The sequence below is a fragment of the Poeciliopsis prolifica genome, unplaced genomic scaffold (assembly GCF_027474105.1).
Source record: "Poeciliopsis prolifica strain line A6 unplaced genomic scaffold, Auburn_PproV2 SCAFFOLD011, whole genome shotgun sequence".
In the NCBI taxonomy this organism is placed as follows: Eukaryota; Metazoa; Chordata; class Actinopteri; order Cyprinodontiformes; family Poeciliidae; genus Poeciliopsis; species Poeciliopsis prolifica.
Genome location: NW_026562386.1, coordinates 2,384,979 through 2,399,018, shown reverse-complemented (window position 1 = coordinate 2,399,018; position 14,040 = coordinate 2,384,979). Strand labels below are relative to the sequence as shown.

The 14,040-nt window shown below is 41.7% G+C and overlaps 1 protein-coding gene across 1 annotated transcript; it reads left to right on the top strand.

Moving 5' to 3' along the window:
- Nucleotides 1-325: 325 nt before the first annotated feature.
- mindy2 (MINDY lysine 48 deubiquitinase 2) lies at nt 326-13,161 on the top strand. Its single transcript, XM_055036466.1, has 9 exons — nt 326-1,234; nt 1,382-1,439; nt 3,527-3,591; nt 7,336-7,494; nt 8,152-8,254; nt 9,313-9,455; nt 10,481-10,654; nt 11,069-11,266; nt 11,633-13,161. The coding sequence occupies exons 1-9, from the start codon at nt 365-367 to the stop codon at nt 11,810-11,812; spliced, it is 1,950 nt and encodes a 649-aa protein (XP_054892441.1). The 5' UTR covers nt 326-364; the 3' UTR covers nt 11,813-13,161.
- Nucleotides 13,162-14,040: the final 879 nt, after the last annotated feature.

Below are 14,040 nucleotides of genomic sequence, written 5' to 3'. Positions count from 1 at the left end.
CACGAAGCTCCTGTAATGTCACATTAGAGTGGAGTCACAAAAAATGGGTACATCATATTCTTCTGCATGCAGCCAACAGCTTTAATGGGCTAATTAAACCTCATACCTTAATATCATATTTCTGTTTGAAAATAACACATCAAAACGAAACGCGTTTATTTAGAGTTTACACGATCGGCATATAGCATCGGATCTAACAGTACCGAGTCTGCAGAATACGAGCGGAACTGAACGCATCACCCAGCCGTTGGTTTTTCTACTCCGGTGACGTCACTCGCAGAGTTGTCATGGCGTCGTCGAGGCTGAAGCTACCGTTGCAGCGTTGCTAAAAAAAAAAAAATCTGTCGCGAGCTTTTTAACCGAAATGGAGAAAAATGCAAACCTGCATCGAGACACTGAGGTGACCTCTGTGTGTGGCTCTGTCGCGGGCGAAATGGGCGACGTTACGGTCGCGGGAGAAGTGAAAGGAGCAGTGGAGAAATTAAAGAATAGTGAAGCTCCTCTCAGTACTTTGGATAACGTTCCTTGTGATACCAGCGCCTCGAATGCTAGTCCTCAGAGCTGCGGCGGATGCGTTCGGAGCGCGGTGCCGGAGGTTATCGAAGTCCCTCCGGTGCCGGAGGACGCGGAGGAGAACGCCGAGGCGAGCCCGTCGCCGTTGAAGTGCGAGGATCAGGTCAGTAACGGGATGGGGCATGACTCGGAGCAGGCAGCAGAAGACGGCCAGGGAGGTGCCTCAAAGTTGGTAAACAACAGAGCCGACAGCCTGCCCTCGTCTCCCGCTGGAGACAGCGTCCATGTAAAGCCCGAGCTTCCAGCCTGCAGAGAAAGTGAGCAGACTAAACTTGCCAAGCCCACGACTCTGTGTCCGGACGGCAAAGCTGGGCAGTCCGGCGATCACACCTTGTCGGAAGGACTGCCGAGTGGGAGTGACCCCGACCCGAGCCTCGGTGGAGAGTCGCGCAGCATAGATTCACTGGAGTCGTTCTCCAATCTCAACTCGTGTCCGAGCTCAGAGGGGCTGGATGACCGGGGACTGCCCTTGGCCTTGCAGAGCGAGTACGCCTCCGACGGGACAAAGACCTCCTGCGCCAAGGACCGAGCCGCCGGCCAGTCCATATACCACATTAAGTGGATCAAATGGAGGGAGGAAAACACGCCGATCATCACGCAAAACGAGAATGGGCCCTGTCCATTACTGGCAATTATGAATGTCCTTCTGCTTGCTTGGAAGGTAAACGCTCAGATTTGTTCTGTCAAGCAGTCCACCCTGGCATTAGATGACGTTTCATTACAATAAATCAATACAGGATGTGTGCATTCAAGACGTGTGTATTTGGTGCAATTTCGGTGACAACTGGTGTATATTCTTCTCTTTCAGGTTAAAATGCCACCTATGATGGAAATTATAACTGCTGAGCAACTGATGGAGTATCTTGGTAAGTGTTTCCAGCAATGTCACTCGAGATCAACACATTAGAAGAAGAAGAAATGCCTTGTTGAATCTTTTATGTAGCGATGTGACAGTCCACCCCCCAGAGATCAGAGTTGGCCAGTTTTTCTCTTGATTATCTCTGATCAGTGATTGGCAGGTCAAATAGCGTGGAACCAGAAACTGGGCCATCCTCAGTGCCTCAACAAGACGAAGCACTATTTGAAATGGAAGATCTGTACATAATTTGCCAACTATGTAGTGCAAACAGCTAGAAATGTACCAAAATTAGTGTGAGGTTCAGCCACTTGATTGGCAGGACAAATACTGACAATACAGATTCTAGAGGATTTTTGGCAAATTTTATTTGTATTAATTTGAAGAGAGAACAAATATTGCAATCAGTCAAACTTAGAATTGGCATTGCAGACCACTTAGAAATAGTAAAACGCTTACCTGCTCAGAAAAGTCTGATTTGTGCATCTCTCCTTTTTGATTCTGGAAATGCCACTGAAACTGGGTTTATTCTGTTTGCCCTGTGCAAAAATGTCTTTGAGGAACGTTTTGTACAATTACCTCACTGTAGTTTTTTCGGGGCCAAAGTGTAGCCTGCACAATCACATACTTGTATTCACAGTTGTTCATGAACTCCCTGCCAGTAGGTTTCAACATCCTGGTGAACATTCTTGTGTTTCGTGCTCATACTAGTCAACGGTTACACACTTTAAAGGCATAAGTTGGTCATCTGACTCAACTATGTATGTATTTAGTTATGTTTCCTCACTGACCATCCAGAGGAGCAACTGTATTCCCTTCAGGGAATATTAAGGAGTAGCACAGTCCTGTATCCCAGAGTGAACAGAGGAAGCGACCGCAGCGGGGGAATCCCCCCATGAACTTCTTCTGCTGCTGTAAGGAAAATAGGAGCCATGTCTTCTGCCTGGCTGTCATGCCCCTTTTTACTAAAACAGTTTTTGGTGTCCAGGAGTCGTGTCTAAACAGCTGCATTTCTGCCAGTGTTTTCTTCCAGCTCTGTCCGGGATTTACACAACTCACCTGTGTTAGGAGTACAGTATAATTTAATAAATGAAGCGTTTTTAAATAATTCAGCAGCATATTTTTCCCTGACTTGTTTGTGTCCTTCAGCTAACATGACTCATCTCTATGAATCTCCCTGGAGAAAACTGGTGTGATTGTAGAGAGCTATTTGTGGTTTTAATTTCTCCCCCAAATGTGAGGATTTGTTTTGCAACAGGGTGGAACAGTTTTTGTATTTGCATTTATTTACTTTAGTAGCTTTCAGAAACTTCTGACTTCCTGTCATCCCAGAGACTCAGGAGAAAGGGAGATAATGTTCCCCTAATAAAATCTGTATCTTTGGTGACGGCTTGAAGTGAGATGAGTCTGTGGGTCTGTTCAAACATCTTGTGAAATTAAAGTTCCTGTTGCTTAACACAGCTAGAGTTCATTAGCTTTACTGATGAAACAGATTAATTTCCGTTAAGTTTGACTTAGATGAAGTACGTAGCCTCTCTTTCTATATTGGTTGCTACTCTCAGGGTACTCTTCTCCTTCCAGGTGCCGAGTGAGATTCCAATGTTAGCGATTCTTTCCATGCATGGATGTTTTCACCCATGTGGATTTGATGACTGGAAGTTGATGGTATTCATCTGAGTAATTCTCTGGAAAAGCATGAGTTGACAGTGCAGTGTGATGCTTTTGCCAACTCCTAATTAAATTAATGACTCTCAGTGAGATGTCACGACGCATGGTCACACCAGACTTTTGAAAGGAGCTGGCTTTTTGGAGAAAACTAGAAATTTTCTAAGAGGATAGTGTGTTACTGTTAGCTAGGTGATCTCATAGAAATTACCAATGTAAAAGCCATCCTGACACAAAGCTTTGGTGATATACAGTAGACCTACAGGGAACTGAAAAGCATTTGAGCCTGGATGTTTCTTGGGAAACGGCACACAATGCGACATAGGCATGATAAACAATCTGAAGCGTCAAACAGATTCTGCTTCTAAACAAATGATTTTTCTTGCGTGTCAATCAAGGTTGAATCAGCATCTGTTGACTTTTCTTTTGCAGGTGATTACATCCTGGAAACCAAACCTAAGGAGATATCAGAGGTTCAGCGGCTGAACTATGAACAAGTAAGATCTGCCTTACAACTGCAGTTTGTGCAGAGACACACAGATGAAGCTTTTCCTGAACGGATCAATTTCAATTTTGATCCATTCAGATTTTTTTTTTCCTAAAAATTATAATGAAAAAAAGGAAATGTGCAGATCTGCATGTTTGCATGGAGCGAGCCTGGGTCAGCGGCCGCTCAGTAACATGGAAGTAAGCAGGGATCTGATTGGAAGCCGTGTGAAGCTGCAGCGGAGCGTCTTCCTGCTCCTCTGCAGGTTACATAAGACGACTCTTGCAAGTCTCCGGGAACAACAGTGGTTAGTAGTGTCAGATTGTGTTGTTTCACATAGTGGTGGATGCTTGGAGATGCATGGCTGGGTTCAGCTACTAGCTATTACTGAGAGCGTGTGTGTGCGTGTGCTTGTGTGTGTGGGGCACTTAGAGATGGAGCTCCTGCTTCTCGCTTCCTCCCATCTCAGTGGCGGCCTGCCTACGGTGTGGGAGGGGCCCCGCCTTTTCCCCCTCTTGCGTGGCAGCCCTGGAGCACATCTGTGAATGATTTCAAGCCCGTCAGTTACAGACTAAAAGTAATGTGCAGTTTCCTCGTGGAAGCTCGGGCTTTCTAAATTTAAGCCGAGGTGGAACGGAATCTCTTAAATAAATCGGCGGTGGCCCTCAGCATGTGGAATTATAGTAAGAGATGGGGCCCGACTTCGGGCTGCCTTGTTATTATGGTTGTCTAATGACAGGTCGGTGAGCTGTTTTACATGTGGGTGTCGTCATGTCCGTTCGCCATCTGTCAGTGGTGCGGTTAGTTCACACAGAGCATTCGGACAGTGCTGCGGACAGACCTCAGGCAAACAGGAATGTCGGTCAAACAAATTGGATTGTCTTCCTAACAAGTCGGGCGGCAATATTTTGTGACGTTCTAATGAGCTGTAAAACACAAGTTTTCACTCTTCTGTGGAAAAGCAAACACTACAACAGAAGTAGTTCTATTTATAACTTCAGCATGAAAAAAAAGTCATCTGTCACGTGACTGCATTTGGATTAAAATAGCAGTTGCCTGGTTGCTCTTTAGCTTTTGTTAAATATTTACCGAGGAGAGCAGAGGAAGTGAGCGTGTATTTGAGTTCGGCTTTTGTCTCACTGGACCCAGCTCAACAAGGTGATTCATTCACGATGACTGTTCAGCCACTGGAAGAAACCGGCTTTCGTGTTTTGGAAACATTGTTTTTCTTTTATTCCCAGTGTGTTATCGCTCCTGGCAATGTGGAGTTTTGCACACAACTGTTTAATAATCCTGTTTTTTATGTCAAAATACATGATATTCCACCCATTTGGGTCAAAGTGAGTTCATAGTTGGGGGCAGGGGATGGGGAGTTATGCTAAAAGCGTCGTTCATCAAATCCATATGAAGGAGCAGTTCACTATGTCGAGAGAAACGGTTTGATCTGTTGTTGGAATTTGGTTTCACTTAAACTATGACAATAAACTAACTATAAAAATTCAGAATGATTTGGAAAAGGGGCAGCTGCATGGAAATTTGGTTATATCAACTTCAAATGCATAAAATTAGATTGATGTATTGATGTGTGAAAAAAATACTCTGACTAAAATAATCATTAGTTGCAGCAATAATGTATTCCACAAAACAGTGAAAGTTTCGAATGTTTGGCAGTGAGAAGTTGACTCTCACAACGCGGTAAACACGCCGATCATCACTCAGAACGAGAATGGACCCTATCCATTACTGGCAGTCATCAATGTCCTTCTGCTTGCTTAAAGGTAATTTGTTCTGTGAAGCAGTCCACACTTATGGGACCAGACGACGTTTTATTACAACATATCAATACAAGATGTGTGCATTCAAGACGTGTGTATTTGTGCAGTTTCACCCATTAAAACATATTTGGGTTTGTCTTTTAGGTGAGTTGTTGATCTAATGGTCTTTTCAGCTGCTAATGGGTTGCTTTCCCATTACACTATTGATTAGTATTGATCAAAAGTGCTCCAAGGAAGGAAATAGAGGAGCGGTAACAGGGTTATGGTCAAAGCTCATTCTGCTAGTCTAAATGATACAGATGGGAAGCAACGTTGGGCTCAGGTTGCTGAAGTAGTCAATGCTGGTTCTGTCAGAAAGCTGCGAGAATACACAGTTCAGCTCAGCTTGTTTAATATGGGGGACAAACCCTCAGAGCACTGAGGGAGGATGACAACTTTGGCCTTTTGCTTGCAAGATAATTCTCCCTGACACAAAGCAAAAACAGTTCAGGAATAGTCTGAGGAGCACAATGAGTTTGACATGTGGACTTGACCTCCAAATTCCCCGTGCGTCAATCCAAATCGAGCATCTGGGGAATGAGCCGGATAAACAAGTCCGACCCATCTCTGCTCCACCTCACATCTCCCATGATTTAAAGGATCTGCTGCTGACATCTTGGACCCAGATATGACTGCACACATTCAGGGAGGCTCGTTCAGTTCATGCCGCGACTACAGCTGTTTTTACTGCAAAACAGGGAGACCAAGAGGCATGCAGCCATAACAGTGTGCTCTTTTATTAGTGAGGATTTAATGTGAGAACTGATGCTGAGTTTACACGGGACTGTTTTAACTGGAACAATCATGATGAGAAAAGTAGGTATTGTAGAAAATTTCACTCGAGACTTATCGTAGTTGTTTTTCCTTCATTTTTGGATAAAAGTTAAGAAACATTATGGGGAGTTGGGCCTTGACTTTCGAACTGGAGAAGAACTTGAGAAAGCTTTACGTGCTAATATACCAGTGTTGAAGTGCATCAACGTTGAGCCTCAATGATTCAGCACTAATCAGCTGATATCTCAAAACTAGAAAATAGAAAAAAATCTGGACTATAAGCTCTATATACTGTATATCAGGATGGAATCTCTGTCTGGAGAATTAAAGATTGAAATTCACAGCAAACCGCCTGATTCTTCTGAGCTAACAATAAAATATTAGTCAATGAGCCTGTGTTTCAGTAAATATCTGTGTGAAACATTATTTAAATAAGCTCACAATAATATAAGACTCATTAAACTCAATCACATTTAGTTGGACAAAAAGTTATGTAATACTTCTATTACTAATTTATGATGATTTTGTAAGAAGCTTCAAAAACTTAGTATTTCTTGTATTTTATTGTACAAAACTGTATAATGACTAAATTGTTTTATCCATCTTAAAAGCCAGATATACTTTCTGTACTCTTGGGGTCATTCCTCTTCAGTGTGTCTTCTGTAAAGTTGAATCAGTGGACATCGGGCTGTCAGGGCTCAGCTGCAGGCCTGGTCTCGACCTCGGGGTTCAGCAGAGCGTTGAAGCCAGCTGAGACACTTTGCTCTGGGCATGAAAACAACAATGAGTTTCTGTGGGTTCTCGGCTGTGATGCTTTTATGTTCACAGATCACCGATGTCCGCTAAAATGTGGTATTCTAAATATAAGATAAGGGATAAATTCAAGCTAAATGTAAAGGGTTTGGATTTAGCCACTAATTAAAAAGATATATTTTTCTCAAATGTGTTTTAATGTGCTTGGTAGCAAGAGCAAATATTGAGAAAAGAATAAATTAAAAACATAACTGAAAAATCCTTCCTTACTTCCTCCTTTACAAGTTGTACTTAGTTAATTTTCACTCACTCAGCTGAAAAAAATGAAAATAAATAAGCAGTTTCTTTGCTCGGATGTGTTTAGTTAATATACCTGCTTCTGGAAATCCATTCATTTCTGTTCTTTTTTTCAGAACATGAGTGACGCCATGGCAGTGCTGCACAAGCTGCAAACGGGTCTGGACGTAAACGTGAAATTCACAGGCGTGCGAGTGTTTGAGTACACCCCAGAATGCATTGTGTTCGACCTTCTCGACATCCCTCTTTACCACGGCTGGCTTGTTGACCCCCAGGTACGGCCGAACTCCAACCCAAGGACCTCTGGGCATTCTTCATGATCTAGTGCGCTGATAATGACTTAATGTCGAATTGTTCACGACAATAAAAAACAAAGAGGAACAAACAGAGCACCAGATCTTTAAAAAGTGAACACTGAAGCAAATCAATAGCAATTAATAATAGAATGTCATCATGGAGGATTTGTAGAAATGTATTGCCTACAGTCATGTTCTTAAGAGATAACACACAGGTTGCACATTATCCACATTTTTTATGACTTCAAGCTAAATCTGCCATTGAAATATAAAGTATTAGGTTGTACATATCCCAAAAGAATCTAGTTCAGACCAGATGACAATCTGAATTTATGTACTTTTCTTCCCTAACAAGTTGCCTTATATCCTAACAGTTCTCTATTGAAACCCCAGTGGGTTTTAACATCACCTAATCCGCCTATAGCTCGATGAAATGAAAGCCGTCAGGAGTAAATAAGTCAAATTTGAAGATCTCAGATTAAATCTACCATAGTAAAAAACATTTAAGCGTTTTTAAATCTTTCTTTCCTAAATCTTCCATAAAACTGCGTTTTAATGCCTGTTGGTTGGCATTCTTGTTTTTGCTGAAGTTTTTTTTTCACTTTTTTAATTTTTTTTTTTTATCTCTGTTTGCAGATGCACGACATTGTGAAGGCGGTGGGCAACTGCAGCTACAACCAGCTGGTGGAGAAGATAATATCCTGCAAACAGTCAGAGAACAGCGAGTTGGCAGGGGAAGGTGAAAACTTGCTTCCTGGCCACTTTCTGACTCTATCGCTTGGCTTTACTCCACACAGAAAAACCTCTGCATAGAAGTACAGGCCGAATGTAATAGATCCAGGGCATTTACTTCTAACATTTTTTTTGTTTTTGCTCTTTGTTTTCTTTGCCAATATCTGAACTTTTCTACCAGATATTTGCTCATTCAGCTGAAGTAGCTCCCAGCAGGACTGAAAGAAAACATTTTGATGCTTATTCAACGATGTACTGATAAAAGATGCTTCCTCTTTGCTATTGTCGTTCCACATTTCTGGTCCTTCCTTTGAAGGACTAATGACTGAAGGTACCCATCACTTAAACTTCAACAAATCCCTTTGAATGAGATCATAGAAACTCGTAGAGGAGGGAGTGTTTATTTCCTGACTGGGTTCCACACAAGTAAAAGGTTCGGTTCTAGTGAACAGTTCTGTGGTTTTTCTTCCATGGGCCATTTGCAGTTCATTTCCGTAGAGGGTTCCTACTCAGTTTGGACACTTTAATCTTGAAATATTTTGAAATATAGTCCAGATCAGCGGTGTCAAAAGTAGGTCCGACGTCCTGCAGGTTTTAGTTCTCTCCCTGGTTTAACACCTGGATCAAATGATGGCTCATGAGAAGGTCTAAGAAGAACATTGACATACTGAGCAGGTTTTCATTCCCACCAGGGAGAGAACTAAACCAGGCAGGATGCTGGCCCTCCAGGACCCACTGGTCTAGATAAATATAGAAAAGAAAAATAGAGTATGGAAAAGTATTTTATTTGTTCATTTTTGCTGTCTCTGTATATTGTTTAAATATATATAGATTGTGTTCTGTAAATTTGCACTGCTGACACTATAAAGCGTTTATTAATAAGTAAAGACTGCTTAATCGGACTGTGTGTAGAGTAGTCTGCTACATCATTTTAAATGATCAAAACAAAAATATTGAATATTTTACAGATTTCTTGTGATTTTTAAGACTGTCTGTGTCTGATAAAACAAGCAGGTCCATGTGTGTGTTTTATCCATGTGTGTTTTCCTCTATGTTTTGTCACAGGCATCGTGGCAGAGCAGTTTCTGAGCAGCACAGCCACTCAGCTGACGTACCACGGCTTATGTGAGCTCACCTCCACTGTGCAGGAGGGAGAGCTCTGTGTCTTTTTCAGGAACAACCACTTCAGCACCATGATCAAATACAAGGTAACCAGGTGCTAACAACTTACTTGGATACAACCTGTGGTAACAATTTGCCGCTTGGGTTGGGATTAGTGAACTGCTAAATTTACACAACATGACAAGTCAAAGTGTGTGTTTTCTTTCCCTTTAAGTGGCAATGCTTAGGACCTCTCTGGTTTTTATTGTATTTTCCATGTTTCAAATCAAGAGATATATTTTAATATCAGACTAAAGTAACCAGAATAAATGAATTACTGTAATTGAGTAGGAAAATTTGGGTGGTACAATCAGTGTAGGGGCAGTTACTTAGTTTGGATGCCTTACTACCCTTAATAAATTAACTTAACATTTATAAACAACGTTTTGCTTTTACTCAAGTTAGCACTTTACATTTTTTTATGCTCTGAAACTTTTTCACAGTACTGTAGGTCAGACTTATACTGGTTTGTTCAGGTTGGTCCAATTGTGTTGTGCCTTTTCCCAGTTCGTCACATGGATATTTGTAAATGTTAATTTTTCAGCTCACCTCATCACTTTGTCAGTGTAATAAAAATGTATCCACCTGCACTGGTGGTTAAAGGCTTATTTAGGAGGCTTCTGTTGGATGTGAAGTGTAAGTTAGCAAATTTTCCTCTTTCTTATTTTTCTTTCTTCCACTGAAGTTGTCTAGTGTTTTATCAATAGTACTGTAAATTGTAAAAGGAATGAATGTCATGCTCTGATGGGCAGCTCGGATCCAGAGAGTGACTAATATTTAGACCGATTTCCAGAAACATGTGTCCCATCTGTAACAATTCCCAGCTAGCATGACACATCTGCGGTTGGAACAGACCTTTCCTGTTATCTACAGGAGGGAAGTGGGTCTGCAGTTGTTTCCAGCACAAGCAAAGCACTGTGTGCATTACGATAACAGTGGCACAAAGCTTCAGGACCGCTTTGTGCTCTTCTAATCACTTTTTGGAAACTGTATGTGTTTGTACAGTCAGTAAAAAAGTAAATGATGGTATTCTAGAGCATTTCTAACCGCTTTGACTCCAATTTCTTCCCAGGGTCAGCTGTACCTTCTGGTTACAGACCAGGGTTTCCTGACGGAGGAGAAGGTCGTCTGGGAGAGTCTGCACAACGTCGATGGAGACGGGAACTTCTGCGATTCAGAGTTCAGGTTGCGGCCTCCGTCCGATCCAGAGACAGTGTACCGCGGACAGCAGGATCAGATAGATCAGGTCTGATCGGTTCTGGCCCGACTTGTGAAAACCTAGCCAGGAGTTTGTCAAAAGATTTACAAGTATAACAGAGTAAAAACTTGAATTCTGAATCAGTAGCAAATCAACAGCATTCAGAGATGGAAATAAACAGACTGTAAATTGGAGGATCATTACACAAACATAAGTAGCATGTGGGATCTGCAGTTCTACTACCACGTAGGACCCATAACTATGGGCTATTCAGTACGTTTCCTAAAAAATACATACAATAAATAAGTCACGCAAAATAAAACTATGAAATATTTGTTCATTATTTCCCTATTACTTCCCAAAAGAAACAATGGGATCAAAAATCTTTTGTTTGCAGCAAATGTGACACATTACACGGTGTGTTTGTAGAAAACATAAAGTAAGTTTCTGTTTGTTTTTTAGGACTATCTGATGGCGCTCTCCCTGCAGCAGGAGCAGCAAAGCCAGGACCTGCAGTGGGATCAGCTTCCCGAAGGCATCAGTGACCTGGAGCTGGCCAAGAAGCTTCAAGAGGAGGAGGACCGACGAGCGTCGCAATACTACCAGGAGCAAGAGCAGGAGCAAGCAGCGGCTGCAGCGGCTGCACAGGCACAAGCACAGGTAGAGATGGCAGAAGGTGGAGACTTTAGAAAGACGGAGAAGGGAGAGAGCTGCAGCGAATGTGGGATTCAATCAACTGACTGTTGGGTTTTTGAGTCTACCGCCATGTTTGTATCAGAAATTTTGATTTTGGATTATAAGCAGTGAATTGTCAGCGTGAACAGGTGTGTAACGTACGAATTAGATGCTTGTAGTTTAAAATGTGTTGAGAATTAAGAAAACACATTTCAGATTATCTATAGTGTGCTTCTGGATTATTTTCTTCATCTATAACCTAAGTTTGCTTGAGCTTTAGTCACAAACTACCTTCAGTTCTTTTTTTTTATTAAGTTAAATCTGTAATCCTGCGCTCTCCTGTCTGCGCAGGAGCCGGTTGAAGGAAGTGAGGTGGACAGAGGAGGAGCCCCTGCAAGCGCAGCAGCAGCATCTGGGGCCGGGGCCGCTCCTGCAGGCGGGGCCACATCCAGCCCAGGAAAGCAGTCATCAGGTGGGGAGCGCAAAGCCAAGAAGGAATCGAAAGAAAAAGACAAGTGTGTTATTTTGTAACACACAGCGTGTGAGCGTGCGTATGTGTGCTGTGTGCGTTTTCTTATCTGCGTGGAAGAGACAGCACCGGTCTCCCTGCAAACCAGGAGGACGACGACGACGGAGAGACGTTACTAACAGAGGACTGGCTGTTCCCAAAAACCACTGGTGCCTGTTTTCCTCAAACCTCAGTGGAGCCTGAGCATCGGAGGAAGGGACACGACAGCTACAGCAACTGGTCTTTTATAGAGCCGGCCAAACTTTGTTACAAGTCGCTCGCTGCACTGCAGATTCGTGCTGTAGGTTGAAATTTACCTTGGGCGGTGTGTTTTATAGAAAAGGATAAAAATCCACACTTGTTTTCTTTTTTTTTTCTTTCCAAACGCAACTTATTTCGTTTTGTTTTTCACTCGTGCAGCTTATAAGCTTTTTTTGTAGGCAGCAATATTTACAAAACATAGTTTGAAAGATTAGCTTTTTTTTAATTATTAAGTAAGCTGTTGATGCCAAGATACAAGTTTCGTTTATTTATCAGTTACACAGGTAGCTTTTCGGGAGTATTTTTTTTTTGCTTTGTAAGCCGAAAAGGGATTTCATTTTCATCTTGCCTGTTGGAAATCAGTTCTTACACCACTTGTGTCCCTTCTGAAACACTACACACTAAGGGTTAATAATGCCAGATAGCTGCCAGACACTGTAGCTGTGTAATAAGACTTTATCACCACAGCTCGCTCTGTTCAGATTTGCCTTACCAGAGTGTGGCATCGTTGTGTTCTGCTCTGTCCGAATGTGAGCGAGTGCTTGATTAGGTGCAGTACTTTGCATGATGCGACAGTGTGTGGCGTGCGTTCACTAAGCACCATGGTTCTGACAAGTTTCAGTTTGAATACACTACATTTTGTGGTAGGTCAGCTACACATTTGTTACAATTCTGTTAGATTTTAGTTTTCAGTTTGAGTGCAAAAGGCTCTTCTGATTCTTCTGTCAGGTCGTCAGCTTCCTGATGAGATGCTGGACTTTTCCTGATGATTCTGACCGATATCGAAATGATCCTGCTGTTTCCTCCGGGTCTCATTAATCAGTCACTACAAAGAATCTAATTACTCACAGGAATTATGCTTTTTTAAAAATTATTTTAAATAAAAAAACGTATCACAATCTTTTTTCTACAAATACAAAACTGTGACCCTTGCAGAAAAGTTTCTGTCATCAGAGCAACAAACAATCTCAATGGATTAATGATTATAGATAATTATTTATATCAGTAATGTAATTCAAAACTTAAACTCATGTATTATTTAGGTTTATTACACAAATGTGACATATTATAAGATTTTATTTTTGGTAAATTTGATCATTTTGGCTCCCATCCAATGAAAACCCAATTCACTTCAATCAGTTCTTTAGTAACATATATATATATTATATTATAGATATATAAACATATATATGATTATATATATATATATTATATTATTATATATATATATTTTTGCTTTAGTTCTGGTGTTCCTCTGCAACCAGGCTGTGAAAAAGAATCAGCAACCGGAATGCTGTATTTTTCTAAATGATTCCAATTTGTGTTGTAATTTGTGGACATTAGTGAAACAAACCCACGTTGAAATCCAGATGTGTGATTGGATCAGGCAGACGTTTGAGCTCCGACTGCAGTGCCGACAGCCGGCTCGGCTTCATGCTGAAGCTGTGCAAATTCCTCCAGCTGGCTTTGTGTCAAATTTTCTCTTCTTTGCATAACTTTGCTCTGCAGCATTTCTGAGGACTGAATATGTGTAATATTTGTAGAGTTCAGGCCTAAGTGTTGAAATTCACAAACAGAGCAGCCATGGAGGAACGGGGTGCATAACTCTCCACGCTCAACTTCTTTGGCGTCTTGTTTCAGTTTGTAAGCATTTCTCTGCAACACTGAGCATGCAACCACGTGATGTACATATTTAACCTGTTGTATTCTTATAACAGGGTTCAGCTGGTTGTTTGTGCCATTATTGTACCATGGGTCTGCCTCCAGAGACATTTTTCTATCTATACATTCCAGCTGGATGCCTTGACGCGAGCACTCAGTTCGTCACAGAGGGTCTTTGCAGTGCTTGTGAAACGGTCTCTGTTATTTTCTTGATTGAAAACAGATTCTCTATTAGGACAGGAGGATTAGACGGAGGCAGCAGGCGACCCGACTGTGTGGGATAACCTTTGTTTTTTTTGTTGTTGTTTTTTTTTATGAGCTCTGTGTG

Coding starts and splice junctions, on each gene's coding strand:
- mindy2 (XM_055036466.1), top strand. CDS start 365: ATGGAGAAAAATGCAAACCTGCATCGAGACACTGAGGTGACCTCTGTG. Junction 1,235..1,381: donor TCCTTCTGCTTGCTTGGAAG/GTAAACGCTCAG, acceptor CTTCTCTTTCAG/GTTAAAATGCCACCTATGAT. Junction 9,456..10,480: donor GCACCATGATCAAATACAAG/GTAACCAGGTGC, acceptor ATTTCTTCCCAG/GGTCAGCTGTACCTTCTGGT.